Source organism: Quercus lobata, chromosome 9 (genome assembly GCF_001633185.2).
Source record: "Quercus lobata isolate SW786 chromosome 9, ValleyOak3.0 Primary Assembly, whole genome shotgun sequence".
NCBI lineage: Eukaryota > Viridiplantae > Streptophyta > Magnoliopsida > Fagales > Fagaceae > Quercus > Quercus lobata.
Genome location: NC_044912.1, coordinates 47,116,827 through 47,135,414, shown reverse-complemented (window position 1 = coordinate 47,135,414; position 18,588 = coordinate 47,116,827). Strand labels below are relative to the sequence as shown.

Below are 18,588 nucleotides of genomic sequence, written 5' to 3'. Positions count from 1 at the left end.
TGTCTAAGTACCATTTCCTCAAAATGTTATTTTGTGTCAATGAATTGCATGTCAGCTTACTCTTAAAAGTTGTAAAAAACCAGAATGTGAGATACTCTGCCAGAATCAGTGATATCTATACTTGTCTTGTTATACACCAAGGTTGCCAAAAAACTGTCAATTAAATCACTATTACCCCTGACCGAGTGAAAGAAACAGGTTTCATTTTCTTTTTCTGCCCCAAAAGTACCCCAACAGCTATAACATAACCTTGAGTGTATACTATAGTTATAACACTTGCAAACCTCTGTTATTGAACAAAAAATTCTCTAAGTATGATCAACAGGGACATAAATAGTGAATGTTATAGAACAAAAACATCAAAATTACAAGTAACAAAGGCCTGAAATTTTGAAAGTGCTATGCGACAATGGCATTGTTCAAAAACAGGAGGTTCGTCTAACATTTTCTAAACTAAGACCTTAACCTATCAAATAAGAGTTGAAGTAGTTTCTACACCTAGCAAGGCTTTAAAGATTACCCAGAAATACATTCAATTAGACAATACAAATCAACCAGCCAAGTTATTAAAAATTATTACTCCCTAGTCAACATGTTCTTAACATCAACATTTACAAAGTATGTAGTGTGCTGTTGAATTAAGAAAAGAACCTTACCATATATGATAAGGGCACTTTTTAATCATGCATAATCGTGCTTTCATAGAAATACTAGTAACAACAATAATAACAATAACTAAAACTAATGACATAATAGATGTTGATAAACATGAAAATATGTAATAAACTGAAATGTTGTTGAATTTTTGCATTCATGTTTTGCATCTAATTGCACATTTATCTCCTCAAAATAATGGCCACCCACCTAATATAGGAGAAGAAGAGATGGACAATTTAATATGAGATCAAGCAAATGAGTGGAGTCTGAATTTTATAGAAACAGAAAACAGAGGAAAAAGGAATGCTACACAATCGATAATAAATACCTAAAGTTTGCCAATTAGTTCCATTATTGTTCATCATCACCGAACTCAATGTTCTGCATTAAGCGCCAACTTTCCATTCTAAATATTGTACCCTAAAACATTAAAAATTTGAAAAATCCTATAATCTACACACTTCTTATTTCTAAGAAATGAGGACATGGGAAGGTACAGCAAGACACAAACAACCACGAGGTGGTTCAATGTATTTATGTCCTCTCTGAATCATGATGCCATGAAAGAGCATTAAAAATAACTACTGCATTCTCTTTTGACAAATTTCTCAGAACAAAAATTATGTGGACTAAGTGTAGTACAAAATGAAAATGAAAATTACATTTGTCATTTCCATACACATTGTTCGTGCATGCTGAAATTACACATGGCACATTGGTAGAAAAGCTCTTTGCAAGGCTCACCACATTTGTGACATTCGGGGTGGTCTTTAGTTTTCTCAATGAAAGTGAGTAGGTGTGCGTGACAGTCAAAAGTATAAGCACGTCCAAACTTATAATTTGGGTATTGCCCAAGAATGCATTTAGGATGAGCAGGATAGCTACAATCTGCACAATAATAAAACCAATGCTTTGGATCTCGTTCTTCTTCACAGATATCACAATAATATTCACCGGAGTCATCTTCAACAGCATAACTGAGAGTAAAGGGATGCTCATGTTGTTTGTACCTTGTATTCAATGATAGTGTAGCACATTTAAAGTCCAATGCAAATTCACAAGTGGCACAACGTAATACTTGGGAATTTTGATCGTAAAATAGGGAACTTTCAAAGTCACAACTACTACAATTCTGACTATGTCTTGTGCTGGAGAGGTTAAGAGGATGCTCATGACCTTTGTGGGAAAGGATTTCCAAGATCAAACTACATTGAACATCAAGATCAAAACTGCATGTCTCACAATAGTAGGTGAAGCCATTGCAAGATTGTTCACAAGCATTACACATAAATGACTTACTCCCATAAGGTGCCTTTGGGAGGAGGGTGAGTGGGTGTTTCTTTGTTCTAGGTAATTCAATACAAGATTTATGAAGAAAAAAATTGCACTTGGCACATCTATAAAACGGAGGGAGAATGGCTCGTAAGCACCCATCGCATTTTTTGTTATTCTCAACCTCGTTAGAAAGCTTTAAATCATGCTCATGACTGAAGTGTTCGATTTCTGTGGGAATTTCAATTCCGTCCTCACCTTCATTGATTTTTTTGACTTTGTAAGTTGCTAAGTCAACAGATCCATCCAGCTCTAAATCTTCAATTTCTAGCTCATTGGACTCCCCATCTGTAAGTTTAAGCAAATTTATGTCCTCCCTATTTCTCTCATCCAAAGCACAATCAAGGTGGGCAACATAATCACAACTCGAACAGTAGTAGAACCTGTAGTCTATGTTCACTTTTCGAACACAGAGTTGACAAAATGAGGAATCAGATTGAGGTACTTCACGGGAAGAAGAGGTGAGATGGAGGGGGTGGTTGTGACGTATAGCTTTGACTCTGCGTAGATAAGAAGAAGCACAAGTTGTATGAATACCGAAACTGCATTAGGCACAAAGAAAGGGTCAATTGCCTTCTTTGCCATAAAGGTCACAAGTGAACTTCATCGACTTCCAAATGCGAATTAATGGGTGGTCGTGGACTTCAGATTCTAAGGTGAGCAGTAAGGAAGCACATTTGCTGTGAATGTTAAAGTTACAACGGAAACATCCATAAATGTATCCAGTACGATATTTTTTGCAAAGTTCGCATTTGCTATATTCTTCGTCTTTACGAAATTTCCGTTCGTCAAAGAGAATAAGAGGATGTTTTGGGTGCAAGGGATGTTGCAACTCAGGGGGTAGTTCCGCACATGATTTATGATGGTGGTAACTTTTGCATTTTATACAACTGTAGCTAGGACCCAATACAGGTTTCAGGCATGCCCAACAAAGACATCCTCCTCTCTCGTCTTCATTGAAGACTAACGGGTGCTCATCGTGGCGAAAATGTTGAATTTCCATCTATATCACATGAACATATAACAAGATATAACAGCACCCAATTTGTTTAGAAAAAAGAACAGGAATTTATTTATAGAACGCTAGATGGTACCCAAAATCCAAATCCAAATCAAAATATAGATCAAAATAATTGGAGATTGGACACATACCCTTTATAGATTATGCACTGTCCCTTTTTCTGGGACCATCCCTTACTAAGGATTAGCTGCAGTATGATTGTCCCTTACTAAGGACTAAATACAATACTGAACTTTTAATCACGACTTGCCTAGGTTTTCAAAACAAATTCAATAGGCTCACAAAAATAATCCATTCATAATTCTCAAAAATATAAAGATATATTTCACACATACAAGGTAAAATAAATTCAAGTTGTCCCACAAATTTTTCATAAAACGAATAGTCAATGTGCACATCAAACAATTATAAAATATCAACTTATATATAAAATATCAACATATTTCTTGATATGAGAATAGTTTGATAGTCAACACCATTTTGGAAAAACTCTCAAAATTAGTAAACACCACTTACCTCTTAGTTTAAAAAAAAAAAAAATGAAATCAACCACCCTTGAGTCACACTAAACCAGTAGAATTAGAACTTAACAACACCAAAAATAAGTTTATCAATACACAAATTTCTTGCTTAAAATCAGTTTTCACACTTAGATAGTTTAATCTATCAATATTAAAGTCTACAAAGATGTTAGATTCTCTGTGCCACTTTGATTGTGGTACTGAGGCTGCCTTATAATTTCAAACTATACGTAGGGCCTAGTTATGCTCAAAATTTTTTTCCCTCTCTACTGCCCAATTTCATTCCTAGTTAGTGGACGTTTTCTTTGCTAATATAGAAAAACAATGAAAGCATTATTTTGATGTCATTGGAAAGGGTATAAGAAATATCTAGATATTTTCTTTGTTGGAAATTTCTTGTTTTAAGAAGGCATCTCAACTTGCTAGTGGCTGAAAGGGTCAAGACTATGAGTACGTTTGGATTGGGCTGATTTCCTCTGCGCCTTTGTTTTCCCCTTTTTTTTTTTCACATGTTTTTTAGACTTGTGGCTACTGTTCATGCAATGTTCAATGAATAGTAGCCGCAAAGTTTGACTTTTCTGACTTTTTCAGTCAATCAGTGCACATCATGTACTGTTTATGGACCCACAAATTTCACTTTTCAGCAACTTTTTCATTAAAAATGGGTCCCATGGTACTATTCACACATTTAAAAATTATTTTGTTACAGTGTTTTTCAGTTTTCAGTTTCAGTTTTTAATTTTCAATTATATCCAAACGGACCCTATATTTGACAATGAAATTAGGAAAAAACAAAAAGGCTATATGCATCATTCTTACTCCAATATGATAACAATTATAGGTCATCTTCTCCATTAATATAAGGATAGGTAGAGATGGAGAAATCAAAACATATGCCTAGAAGTCCTTTTTCATTTAATATATTGATAGGTTGGGTTTATGAAGTGATGCCTATTATCCTATTAGCTACTAAAGTAATTTCAAGCATAGCTCTTTCTTGCAAACGTGGGACAAGTCTAGCCATTGAATATTCAACTCCCTAAATTTAAAGCTAAAGGAAACAATACCTGCAGCAGTCTCACATTCAGCCGCAAAGCAGGAAAAAATAAGTTGTTCAACCGTGTGTTGCAGCTAAAACAAAAAAAATATTTTATATATATACGTGTATCTTAAGAGGTAAAAGGCTAGGGTTTTTAAAAGTTTATCAATGCCCATATATTTACTTATGCCACCTCACTTGGGCTTCATATTCCATAGTATTTATCTTATTTTTAATATCTTAGGCCCAAATCAATTAAATTCATTTAATTGTGAGTCTCCTTTTTAATTTACGTATAAGAATTAAATTGGTATCAAAATTATGGGGTGTTACACCTCTAGTAACGTTGTTTAAGCTTTGTGGAAATATGTGTGGGTAAAAAAGTATGTGAAAATACGTGTTGTGATGTTTAAACAATAGTTTTTGTTATTTAAACACCGTTGTTTTTTTTATAGGATTGTAATTAAATCAACAATACCCTTGACCCATTGAAAAATATAATTTTCTTTTTCTTTTTCTGCACCAAAAGTACCCCAATAGCAATAACACAACCTTGAGTGTATACCATAGATACAACACTTGCAAACATTTTTATTGAACAAAAATTTCTAAAAGTATGATTAGTAGGGGCATAAATACCGGATATCATAGAACAAAACTTCAAAGTATAATTAATAAAGGCTTGAAATTTTACAAGTGCTATGTAAGAATGACATTGTTCAAAGCAAGAAAGTCTGACTTCGTAATTGCGCTTTCATAGAAATAAGTTCAATGATAATGATAAAACTAAGCCCTTGAGTTATCATTCATAATTGCGCTTTCATAGAAATAAGTTCAATGATAATGCGCTTTCATAGAAATAAGTTCAATGATAATGATAAAACTAAGCCCTTGAGTTATCATTCATAATTGCGCTTTCATGGAAATAAGTTCAATGACAATGATAATGATAATGATAATAATGACATAAAAGATGTTGATGAACATGTAAATATGTAATAACTTGAAATGCTTTTGAATCTTTGCATTCATGTTTTGCATCTAATTTCACATTTCCCTCTTCAAAATAACGGGAATCCACCTAAGGAAGAAGAAGAGGAGATGGTCAATTTAATATGAGCAATGAGCTTAAGAAAAATGAATGCGTTCAAAATTGCATAAAAAGAGAAAAGAGAGGAAAAACGTTCTTACAAAATGATAAGAAATTCTTGTAGTTCAGCTTTTACTACCTGGATTGTCATCATATCCCTAACTCAATGTTCCACATTGAGTGCCAACTTCCCATTTTAGATATAGCACCATAAAACATTTAAAACTAAAAAAATCCTACTATCTACACACTTCTTGTTTCTAACATATGAGGACAAGGCAAGGTACAACCAAACACATACAACCATGAGTTGGATAGTGTATTTATGTCCTATGTGGATCATGATACCAAGAAAATGCATTAAAAATAACTATTGCAATGTCATTTGATGAATTTCTCGCACCAAAAATTATGTGGACCAAGTCTAGTATAAAAATCACATTTGTCATTTCCATAAACAAGGTCTGTGCAAATTGAAATTACATGGGGCACATTGGTAGATAAATTCTTTACAGGGATAGCCACATTTGTGACAGGCAGGATGGTCTTTAGTTTTCTCAATGAAAGTAAGGGGGTGTTGGTGACAATAAAATGAGTAAGCACCTCCAAACTTAAAATTTGGGTAGTTCCCAAGAATACATTTTGGATGAGCAGGATAACTACACTCTGCACAGTAGTAGAACCAAAACTTTGGATCTCGTTCTTCTTCACATATATCACAATAATATTCACCGGAGTCATCTTCAACAGCATAACTAAGAGTGAAGGGATGCTCATGTTGTTTGTACCTTGCAGTAAGTGGTAGTGTAGCACATTTAAAATCTAATGCAAATTCACAAGTAATACAACGAAATACTTGGAAACTTTCAAAGTCACAACTACTACATTTCTGTTCATATCTTGTGTTGGAGAGGTGAAGATGATGCTCGTGACCATTGTGGATAAGGACATCCAACATCAAACTACACTGAACATCAAGATCAAAGTTGCATTCCTCACAATGGTAGGTGAAGCCATTGCAATCTTGGCAACAAGCATCACACCTAAATAACTTACTCCTATAAGGTGCCTTTGGGAGAAGGTTGAGTGGGTGTCGATGAAGTGGGTGTCGTTTTTTTCTAGGTAATTCAATACAAGATTTATGAAGAAAGAAGTTGCACTTGGTACAACTGTAAAATGGAGGGAGAAAGACTTGTAAGCAACCATCACATTTTTTGTTATTCTCAACCTTATCCGTAAGCTTTAAGTCATGCTCATGACTGAAGTGTTCGATTTCTGTGGCAATTTCAATTCCATCTTCACCTACATTGATTTTTTTTTCTATGTAAGTTTTTGAGTTTATAGATCCATCCAGGTCTAGATCATCATTTTTTGACTCATTTGTCAGTTTCAGCAAATTTATGTCCTCTCTATTTTCCTTGTCCATAGCACAGTCAAGGTGGGCAACAAAATCGCAACTTGAGCAATAATAAAACCCATAATCAGTGTCCACTTTCTGAACACAGAGGCGACAAAATCGAGAAACAGATTGATTGACTTCAAGAGAAGAAATGGTAAGGTGGAGGATGTGGTCATGACGTATAACTTTGACATTGCGTACGTAAGACGCACAACTTGGATGAATACAGAAATTGCACGGTGCACAAAGAAAGGGCACATTGCCTTCTTTGCCACAAAGGTCACAAGTGAACTTTATTGACTTCCACATGCGTGTTAATGGGTGGTTATGGACTTCAGTTTCTATGGTGAGTGGTAAAGTAGCGCATTTGCTGTGAAGGTTAAAGTTGCAATGGGAACAACCATAAGTGTATTCCTCAAGAAATTCTTTGCAAACTTCACATTTGCTATACTCTTCGTCGCAAACACATTTCCATTCCGCAAAGAGAATGAGAGAATGTTTTGGATGCAAAGGATGTTGCAACTCACGAGGTAGTTCTGCACACGATTTATGATGGTGAAACTTGTTGCATTTTATGCAACTGTAACTAGGACCCAATACTGGTTCCCTGCATGCCCAACAAAGAATTCCTCTTTTCTCGTCTTCATTGAATACCAAAGAATGCTCATTGTTGCAAACATGTTGACTTTCCATCTTTACAACGTGAAACAAAACAAAAAAACATCCTAACTTGTTTAGGAAAAAAGAAAAGGAATTTATAGATTAACCAAATGTAGCGAAAAATTGTTGGAGATGGACTCATACCTTGATATAGATTATCTGAGAGTCAGATGGGCAGCAAAGTCTTCAATAATCTCTGCTGCTAGAGCCTAAAAGGTTCACACACTTTTTGTGGAGAGAGATGAAACTTGCCTTTTGGTTTGGTTGGCGTGTGGACTGGGAGGGGTGGTAGTGGTAGCTTGTTTTTTTCCTTCTTTTTTGGGTCAATAAAGTGACTATACTTATACAGCTATACACACTTCTTTAATTCTTTTGACTAGAAAAGTAGTTAGTTCAATTTTGGATTTTTCTTTGCCTATTTAGAGACCATAGATCTTCTAGTCTTTTTTTTTTTTTTTTTTTTGGGGAATACTAATCTCCTTTAATCTTTGGCTTAATCTTGTTGCTTGTTTGGGTTATGTTTGTAGTTATTTGTGCCATTTTTTATTGTTGTTATTTGTGCTTTTAATTTTTTGTTGAAGTATTACGTTTGGTAGGCCAAAACTATTTTTGTGATTAATGTTAGGATACAACAAAATGACACAATAATTTTACAACATTCCTAAATTAGCATACCGAAAAATTTTAATTAATTAAATTATTTTTAAAAAATTAAAGATTGTAATGGACCTATAAGTGAGTTGATATGCTAAATTAAGAATGTTGTAAAATTGTTGTATCATTTTGTTGTATCCCTAACATTACTCCAATTTTTGTTGAAGCCAAATTCTTGAGATTTTCAAGTCAAGATGGTCAATATTTTATTTAGGTAGACAAAATATGTATAATTATGTATATAATTTTCTTTTTTTGCAAGTATATTATATATATATATATATATATATATATTTATTTTGTCTACTAATTTTACTTGTTGCAGCATTTTCATATCAAATCATTAACAAATAAAACAAGAAGTTGAGGTTTAGATTGAAATTCAAGTTTCATATTTACACAAAGAATTCAAGTTGATACCAAGAAAAGAGTCCAGCTAAGCTTGCTTTCATATTTGTTTATGGTTAATTCCCTATGCAAATGTAGATTAAGACCATATTTAATAAATTTGGAAATATCTTACCAAAATATCTAGAGTCAATTTTCCTGGCCACATGTTCAAAAGCTGACCCTTTGATAATCGTCAAGGAGACAAAAATGGGTATTTCCATAGGCAACAAAGATATTTATAAAAGTCATTTTCCTTGGCCACATGTTCAAAAGTGGACCCTTTGATAATCGTCTAGAGACAAAAATGGGTATTCCCATAGGCAACATAAATATTTATTTGTTTATTTATTTTATGGGAAATAAATATAGGTAAGTTAACACATGGATTTTCTGGGTTTTAAAATCATTGTGTCATTTTAAGTTCAATGGGTCTTAACTTTTGACTTCACCCCCTCACCCCTTGCTCTTATGAGGTGCTATTTGAGCTATACCTTATATATTGATCATATTCAGCATATTATTCTAATCCCATAGCTCATCATATACTTTACTGAAATAATATTATAACCTTGATACCAACCTAGTACTTCAAGAGCACCAGAATTTTGACAAAAGCATTAAACAATTATGATGGCACTTAGCATACTGAGAAATTCAAGTATAGAATCTACACCAGAATTCCATTAATATTCCAAATAACAGCACTAAAAGGGGAAAAGATCCAGATTTCTTCACTTCATATTATTTTACTTCAAAGAATGACACACACACACACCCAAAAGATAGAAAAGAAAAAAAATGCCCAATTTTTTAGTTTTTCAAACACAAATTGTTCTCCCTCTAAATATGTTTTGCATCACTCACCCTATTTTATCTGGTTTGAAAATCATTCAAATATAATCTCGGACCAATTTGATAGTACCACCGCACTTTTTTTTTTTTTTGGTGACAGTATTGTATATATGTATCCAACTAAATTAACTAATGTGCCCATAAGGTCAGTGTAAAATAGACCATTGGTCGAGTAAGTTGGGAATTGCAAGTTTTGTTAGAAACTGATTGGATAGCTGTATTAGTAAATCTAGATCCAATCAAGAAGCTGTACCTTGCTTTGTTCACTTACTGGTATTTGCTTCAAAACAAGCAGCACAAGCAAACCAGAAAAAGAAAAAAATGACATAATGAAAGTAACGTTGATGGTGGGCGGAGGACTTGCACCCCCCCCCACCCCCCCGGGCGGGAACTTTCAAATGTTTTTAACTAATAATGACCTGAAATACCATATTTACCCCCTACACAAAAAAAAAAAAAAAAAAGCCCCAATTAAGTGAATTAACGTAACCTTTCCAGCTTTAGTAGTAGTACAATTCTATGTATAAAATCAATGAGTCCCGCTTAGTAAACTCAATAGGACAAAGCCGCCTGTAGAATTTTTTTATGCTCTATACCAAGCGGCTTGTAGAAGTCTACCATTCAATGAATTCACATTATTCAATAAAATTGTGGGTCTCACTTGGTAATGATTAAAAATAAATAAAAACTCTATATATATATATATATATATATCATATTATATATAATAAAAGTTGGACTTAGACGCCGTGGTTGCATCAAGTGGCGACACCAAATTGTAGAAATTTTAATAAATTTTTAGATTTTAAGAATAAATATATCCATATTTTTTGGATAAATATGACAAATCAAGTAATGAAAGAAAGTAGTATTTGATTTACAACTATAACAGTTGTGTCTATCTAAAATGTTATCAATAAACCCTAAAATCAAAAAATAGATATATATTTTTTGTCCTTTTCTTTTTCTCCTATAATTTCTAAGTTGATAAAAATTTTAATTTATCTTTTCTCCTATATTTTTTGTCCTTATCTTTTGTCCTTATCTTTTTCTTCATATGATCCTTTTATTATTAATTTATCTATAATTTCTATAAAAAAAAAAAAAAAAAAATTTAGAGTATACATAGAGTAGGTAAACTAATGTAGTTAAAGTGAAAGAATAGTTAAATAAAGACTCTAAAGTATAGAGAGAGATCAATTTTAAATCTTTGTTTTTGATAAGGATATAACTTCTTAATTTGTTGAAATTATAATGAGTATGAAACAGCTACGTGTAGACACCGACACTCCACCAGCCAAGATGATGAAAACCCCATATTCTAGTACGCCACAACAAATAATGAGTAAATAAAATGTATTTTTTTTTTTATTTTTTCTAAATAAGCGTAGCTACCACATGTAAAATCCAAATCCCATCATAATGAGAAAGAGATTGTTTATAATATATATATATATATATATATATATAAGAGAAAGAGATTACCGTTGCCGTTTATGTTTTTAGTTGACACCATCTTGATCTTGATGAACTTAGACGCCGTGGTTGTGCCAAGTGGCCGAACTAAATTGCAAAAATTTTAATAAATTTTTAGATTTTAAGAATAGATAGATAGATAGATATATATATATATATATATATTGGATAAATATGACAAATCAAGTAATAAAAGAAATTAGTATTTGATTTACAAATATAACAGTTGTGTCTATCTAAAATATTATTAACAAACCCTAAATTAAAAAAATAGATATATATTTTTTGTCCTTATCTTTTTCTCCTATAATTTCTAAGTTGATAAAAATTTTAATTTGATTACAATCTAAATTCTTCATATAATCATTTTATTATTAATTTATCTATAATTTCTATAAAAAAAATTTAGAGTATATGTAGAGTAGGTAAATTAAAGTAGTTTAAGTGAAAGAATAATTAAATAAGGACTCTAAAATCTTGAGAGAGATCAATTTTAAATCTTTATTTTTGATAAGGATATAACTTCTTAATTTGTTGAAATTTTAATGAGTATGAAACAGATTCGTGTTGACATCGACACTCCACCAGCCAAGATGATGAAAACTCCATAAGCCAGTATGCCACAGCAAATAATGAGTAAATAAAATGTATATATATATTTTTTAATAAATGATCGCAGCTCCCACATGTAAAATCCAAATCCCATCATAATGAGAAAGAGATTGTTTATAATATGTATATATATATATATATTATAATATATATATATATATATATATATATATATAAAAGAGAAAGAGGTTACCGTTGCCATCTATGGTTTTAGTTGACACCATCTTGATCTTGATGAAAAAAAATTTCCTATGTTTCTTTAAAAAACGTAAAAGGAAAAAAAAGAAGATAGAACTTGCTTTTTTTTTTTTTTTTTCCTACTTTTTTGTTTTTGTTTTTTGTTTTTTTTTTTTTTTTTGTGTGGATAAATTTGCATCTTATGTCATCTTTTTCCTAATAATAAAGTAAAAAGAGAAAAGGAAAAAAAAAAGTATTTGAGTTTCACCTAAACTACTTCTTTTTTTTCATATCTTCTTCACAACCTAAAATTCCCACTATATATACACATAGTTTTTTTGGTGTTTCATTATTTCTACTACGTATCTTACAATTATTTGCTATATTATTCCTTTCTTCTCTCTACCCTACCTATAACCTTGCAGGTATTTTTTTTTTCTTTCATCAAATTGAATAGATTTTGTGTATTTGTTGCCTTTTTATTATATATAATATGATTTTTATCAACAAGTTTTATAGATAGGCTGAAATTCTATATTTGATCACACATTTTAGTGTTTTTTTTAGAAGTCAATATAGCAAGCAATATTTTTGTATTTTTTAATTTCTTATTACATGATTATTTGTTGTTGACATCAATATTTTATTATGGAAAACTTGCCGTCAAACATGAAATTGGATACGAGAGAATCCATCTGTCCAAATTTCTATATAAGTTTATCTTTACTTAACTCTTTTTTTTTTTTAAAGGTTAAAAAATTTGGATATTTTTTCATTAATGAATTGAGGTTTTGGCTTAATTTTGTTTTCAACCGTTTCAATTATTGAATTCATTATTTTTTCATGTGTAATATTAACATCTATGTTTTTTTAATGATAAAAAAAAATAATATATGTGTTCTTAAAGGTTAAAATATAATACAATTACAAACATTACTTTAAGTTAGGGTGTTATATTTATTTATTAGTAAGTTAGAATGCTACATTAAGTTAGAGTATTATATTTTTATTTATTATTAATTTAGTTTAGGATTGATATAACTTATAACTATTTGAATGAAATCAACACTGAAACAAATGATTTAAATATCAAACGGAGAAATAAAAATTAAATTTCTTTTTAAGTGTACAAGTACAATTTATCTTTTAATCTTAAATTTTGAATTAATTCTTTTTTCATTTTATTTGTTATTAAATTTAATTATATTATCAAAATATTTTTTATTAAGCCGTGCATCGCACGGGCATAATACTAATATATATATATATATAGACAAAATTTAGATACAGTACTTTAGGTTTTCTATTTAATATTTTGACACTTGTCCAATTTAATAAACCAAATAAACGGCATTAATACTAAATTTTCTTTTCTTCCTTCTTCCTTCCTTTTGCTGTGCCTGCAAACATTTTCTCTTCCAAACCCACACCCTTTCTCTTCCAAACCACCCATGACCCTTCTCTTCCAAACCCAAAACCCATATTTCCTTCTTCCTTCTTTTTCCTGTACCTGCAAACGGCTTCACTTCCAAACCCAACCTTTCTCTTCCAAACCCAAAACCCAAAAAAGAAAAAAGAAAAAAATCTCATATCTCTCTCTCTCGGTGTGTTTTGGATCCACTGATGGTTTGATAGGAGGGTCTATAAAGGTGTTGATTATGTTGTCTAATGCATTGAAAATCAGTGCTGGCACTGATTGCTCTACTTTTCTCTTTGTTGATTGTAAAGAATTTGAAGATGATGATCTTATGGAGGATGGGGTTTGGGACGTTGTTTTTGGAGGTGGGGTGTTTGAAGTGGAAATGGGTTGTGTAGTTTTTGTGTTGGAGCTTTTCTGATTTATGATTCTTTCTTTTTTGATCTATGACTCTTTCTTCTTTTCTGATCTATGATTCTTTCTTCTCTCTCTCTCTCTCGGTGTGTGTGTGTATGTGTATCTGTTTCCTTTCTTTTTTTTTTCCTGATCTATGATTCTTTCTTTTCAGATCTATGATTTTTTCTTCTTTTTTGATCTATGATTCTGTGGAATCTGAACGGATCAGATCTGATTGGAACGGATCAAATCTGATTGGATCTGATCGTAGCTTTAAGTTCAAGTGCCATTTTTTTTGTTTAAAACCCAGTAGATTTGGCTTTTATTTTTTGATCTTTTCTGTTTGGTTATTGAGAAAATGAGGAAGAAGGGTCCTTTTTTTGGTTTAAAACCCAGTAAAAAATGAGGCAACTGGAGATTTGAAGCTGTGGGTTCTCACAGTACAGGAAAAAAAAGGAAGAAGGAAAAAAGAAAAAAAATTTAAGCCATGGGTTAACGCCGTTTGTTTGGAATGTCAAATTGGACAGATGTCAAAATTTTAAATAGGGAACCTAAGGTACTATACATAAAGTACTGTACCTAAATTTTACCCTATATATATAAAGCAAACAAAGCACGGCCTCCATCAAAAAGAAAAAAAATTTCTTTTCAAACCAATCTCTTTCTTTAGACCTTAGAGTTTTTGTGTAGTTTTTAAAAGCATTCAAGTTGGGTTTTTAAGTCACATATTTAAATATTATGTATGACAATTAAAGTTTACATTTTATGTTAGATTCTGTATGACAATTACATTAATATATAGTTGTTTACTTATTTTGTTATTAATATTGATTAATTTTTTTAGATTAATTTTTTACTTCCAATCTTGTCTTTTAATCTTGCCTCCCTAACCTAAATTCTTGTCTCTGTCACTGATGGTGGTAATGGTACTTAACATAAATCGTGGTACTAACATAGTTGCTGCATGTGTGTTCCTCTATCTCAAAGTTAGATTAGAGGTATTTATATAGACTGGGCGTGGGTGACAGTCAAATGTGTAGGCATCAATAATTACAATTTGTATAGTAGTAGAACTAATGCATTGGGTCTTGTTCTTCACAAATATCACAATAATATTTGTTAGAATCATATTTAACAACATAATTAAGAGTGATGGGGTGCTCGTGTTGTTTCTACCTTGTAGGATGTGGTAATGTAGCACATTCAAAGTGTAATGAAATTCACAAGTGATACAACGAAATACTTGGAAGCTTTCAAAGTCACAACTAGTGCAGTTTGGTTTATATCTTGTGTTGGAGAAGCTAAGTGCAATGTAACACTGACATAGTTCAACGCAAGAAGATTCAACAAGTATTTTCTAAACTAAGCCCTTAACTTATCAGACAAGATTTAAAGAAGTCTCTATGCACAGCAAGGTTTTAACTTTTAAAGATCACCAAGAGTCCATTTGGATTGAGCTTATTTTTGTTGAAACTGAAAATACTATAGCAAAATAATTTTTAAATGCGTGAATAGTATCGTGGGACCCATTTTTAATGAAAAAGTTGTTGAAAAGTGGAATTTGTGGGTCCGTGAATAGTGCATGAATGCATTGTTCACGGTTGACTTGGTCAAATAGTGCGGCTGGAACCAAAAAAAAAAAAAAAAAAGCTTGAAAACGCAACAAAATTTTCAGCTACTTTCAGCCCAATCCAAACGCTCTCCAAGAGAAACTCAACCAGCCAAGTTATCAACAATTATTGCTCCCAAATAACCATGCTCTTAACATCAACATTTACAAAGTACATAGTGTGCCTTCAAATTAAGATATCAGGCCAATATTTTTACTATGCTGATGTATAAAATTTATGTTGACAAAAGATAGAAGAATTGAACCTCACCATCTATGATAAGAGAATAATTTCACTTTCATATATTTAGAGGTGGCAAAATAAACCCAAATCCATTTACCCGCCCAAACCCACTCACTCTAATTAAACCCTGTGAGAGTGCACTTTTTGTGACACTCAGGCCCAAGGATCCCGGGCCTAAATAGAAAGGGGGATTTGGTGAACCGGGCCTTAACTCACCACAGCTAACGAGCTGTTTAAGAATCAAGTGGGATGCAGAGGATGCTCCTGACAATATAAAAAAAATGACAAGCAAGGATATCGAATAATGTCAAAAATTAACAAGGTAAGTTCAGAAGGAAAGAAACAGGATTAGCAAAGCGATATAAAAAATTAATGCTGTGGGGATCCTGGGAAATATGAAACAATGTTTCATTAATACATTATTTGTTTAATTACAGAAAGCTCACTAGGACGTTATACAAGGTTCAATCAAGCTCAAAAATTGCAGTCTTGAATGACTATTTCAGCCTTTAAAACTTGCAAAGTTTGATTCTCGTTGAATCCAAGCATGTGCAATAGTGGCTTTTACAGGATACCGGGAAGTAATATTTGTTTTTCCCTTAGTATTTTCTCCTCTGCACAGATTTTCTGATAGTTTTTTCTAGAGAATTTCTTCTTTCTGGTATTTTTCCCTTTTTTTCTCACTGCTTTTCTTCGCAAACCATCCCCTCCTTTTATAATGGAGTTTTTTGGTCTTCCCAGGGAACCGTTGGTTCCCCTGTTTTGCTCTTTTGCAAACAGAGCACGTCTTGTTCCCATCATCTCGGTAAGTCCCGTTTCCGTTTTCTCTCATTCTTTCCTTCTTTCAGCTCTGATTCTTTGAAAGTTTCTGGTTGACCATCTTCTTTGGGATGTGCTGAGGTATGCCCTTCTCGGCATCCCCATTTCTGACGTCTTCCTCTTTTCCCTTTTCTTTCCCATATGGGCGGAATCCTTTTCTGCCATTTTTGAAAGTTGTTTGTTATCATCCTTCTTCCCTATTACTGGTTCCCTGAGGCTTTTTCTTTTTCTGTCCGTGCCATGAGAGGTCGCTCGCGTTCCTGTTGCTTTTGTTTCTTGTTTTCTTTTTCTGTCTTTTTCTATCGAGCTGTCCTATTCTTCCTTTGTCTTTGTGCCTGGAGGGATCTGCGCTTCTTGGTGGTTCCTGAGGGTTCTTGCTCCTTATCACTTGCCGTGGTTCTTTTTTTTGAATACTTCTTTGTCTGGGCTTCAGGATCCTCTGGGCCTTTCTTTTATTCCCTCATGGGTCTCCTGCATCTACTACTTTGGGTTTAGCTTGATTTTTCCTTTTGGGCTTGACTTATTCTTTTTGGGCTTATTTCACTATGATCCTTTTTAGACCTCAACATTTAGCCCCCCGAGCTCGTGGGTTGCCTGAAGCCCACGCGTGAGTGATTTAGGTTTCCTGAGGTTTTCATGGGATCCCCTTTTTCTCAACTTCTACTGGGTTCCCTTCCCTTTTACTTAGGATCCCGCCCCTTTTCTGCTGCTTTTGGTTACCTCCTTTTTGCGTGTTGCGTTCTCTTACAATTATTATTTTTTCGTAGTTTCCTCTTTGCACGGTACGTGGCAGTTGAATATTTGAGGTAAAACTCCTCTACCCACTTTTCTCGTTTCCCATTACTTCTCATTAATAACCGCTGATTAATCCCTTCTTCAAATTAAATTTTTTGCAACTGGCGCGTCTTTTCATAAACTGTCTTCCCCAACTGCTGTTTGCGCCTTTATTATAGCCGTTTCATCTTATCACTTTGCTTCTCTGAGTTTTTCATTCTTTGAGTTTCTCTTTCTTTTTCTCTTCTTCTCTGTTACTCCGGTCTTCCCCTTTTTGCACTTTCAATCTCCTTTCTTCTCATAGTATGTGTTGTTCCGATGGCTTCTTCTTCTTCTCGAAAGAGGAGAGAGCGTACTCCCAGTCCTTCTGAGGGTGAAGGTTCTTCTGGTTCTGCTCCGAGTGATTCTCACGAGGTTACCGAACGTCCGGCCCTACCTTTACGGGATCCTTGGTATTCTCCCAGTTTATTTTTCCCTCATGTATCTCATGGTGAGGCTCCTCCATCCCCTCATGTTTGGATGTTTTCTGGCCAAGCAGGTTTCGCTGGTTCCGCCCAGGTTCCTGACCCTAGAGAGATTTTTGATCTTCAGATCAGACAAGGAATTCGAGAGGCGGTTCCTATTTTCTTTGATTTTGTTCCGGGAAAGATTCAGGGTTGGCCTATATGGGTAGACAAGGAACTGTCTGATGCTAAGTTTATGGGTCGCTTGGAGCGCGCCGGTATCCTAAAGGCAGTGGCTATTTCCAAAAACCTTGAGGGCTTCAAAGACGCTAAAGGGCTCAGGCATCTGGTACGTCGTTGGTGCCCTTCCCTTCATACTTTTTTCTTTTCTGCTGGTGAATTGACGATCACCTTGGAAGATGTGGTTAATAACTTCCTCCTTCCGGTGTTTGGTGAAGAGAGCCCCTTTGATATTAACCTTTCTGGTGAGGATCTCGTGGTAGAAGATAAATTGTTTGGTCATTTTGGTGGTCGCGCTGCCTCTTCTGGTGGTAAGCTGGCTAGGATGGGGAGATGGGTGATGACCCTTTCTCGTGAGAAAGATAAGGAAGTGAGGTGGGCCGGTTTCCTGGCTTTTTGGCTTAGTAAGTTTTTGTTTAGTGAGTTCCCTGGGTACGGAGTTAAGTCTTCCTTTTTTCCGTTGACAATCAAGTTGGCTCGAGGTACCCAATATCCTTTGGCCCCTCTGTTTTTGGGTCATGTTTACTCTCAATTGGACCAGCTTCATGGAGATGAGACTGAGGGTGATTCTTGTTATGTGATTACCTCATCTCTTCACTGTGCTATCCTTCAAATTTTCATGTGGGACCGTTCTGCAACTACTTTGGCCAAGTGCAGGAATTTGAAATTTGTGAAGGACAAATTCCAAGGATCCCCTGACATAGTGAAGGGTCTTTGTGGCTATTCTACTGATGCCTTTCCCATCATCTTCGTTGGATTAGCTTGA

The 18,588-nt window shown here is 33.6% G+C and overlaps 2 protein-coding genes across 2 annotated transcripts; both read right to left on the bottom strand.

Annotated features, from left to right (window-relative positions):
- Positions 1-1,324: 1,324 nt before the first annotated feature.
- On the bottom strand, positions 1,325-2,574 carry LOC115961880. The gene is made up of 2 exons (XM_031080785.1): positions 2,435-2,574; positions 1,325-2,372 (listed from the first exon to the last, which is right to left on the bottom strand). Exons 1-2 carry the CDS (start codon positions 2,572-2,574, stop codon positions 1,325-1,327), a joined length of 1,188 nt encoding a protein of 395 aa, XP_030936645.1.
- A 66-nt stretch (positions 2,575-2,640) lies between these two features.
- On the bottom strand, positions 2,641-7,993 carry LOC115961879. The gene is made up of 2 exons (XM_031080784.1): positions 6,264-7,993; positions 2,641-2,669 (listed from the first exon to the last, which is right to left on the bottom strand). The coding sequence occupies exons 1-2, from the start codon at positions 7,750-7,752 to the stop codon at positions 2,641-2,643; spliced, it is 1,518 nt and encodes a 505-aa protein (XP_030936644.1). The 5' UTR covers positions 7,753-7,993.
- Positions 7,994-18,588: the final 10,595 nt, after the last annotated feature.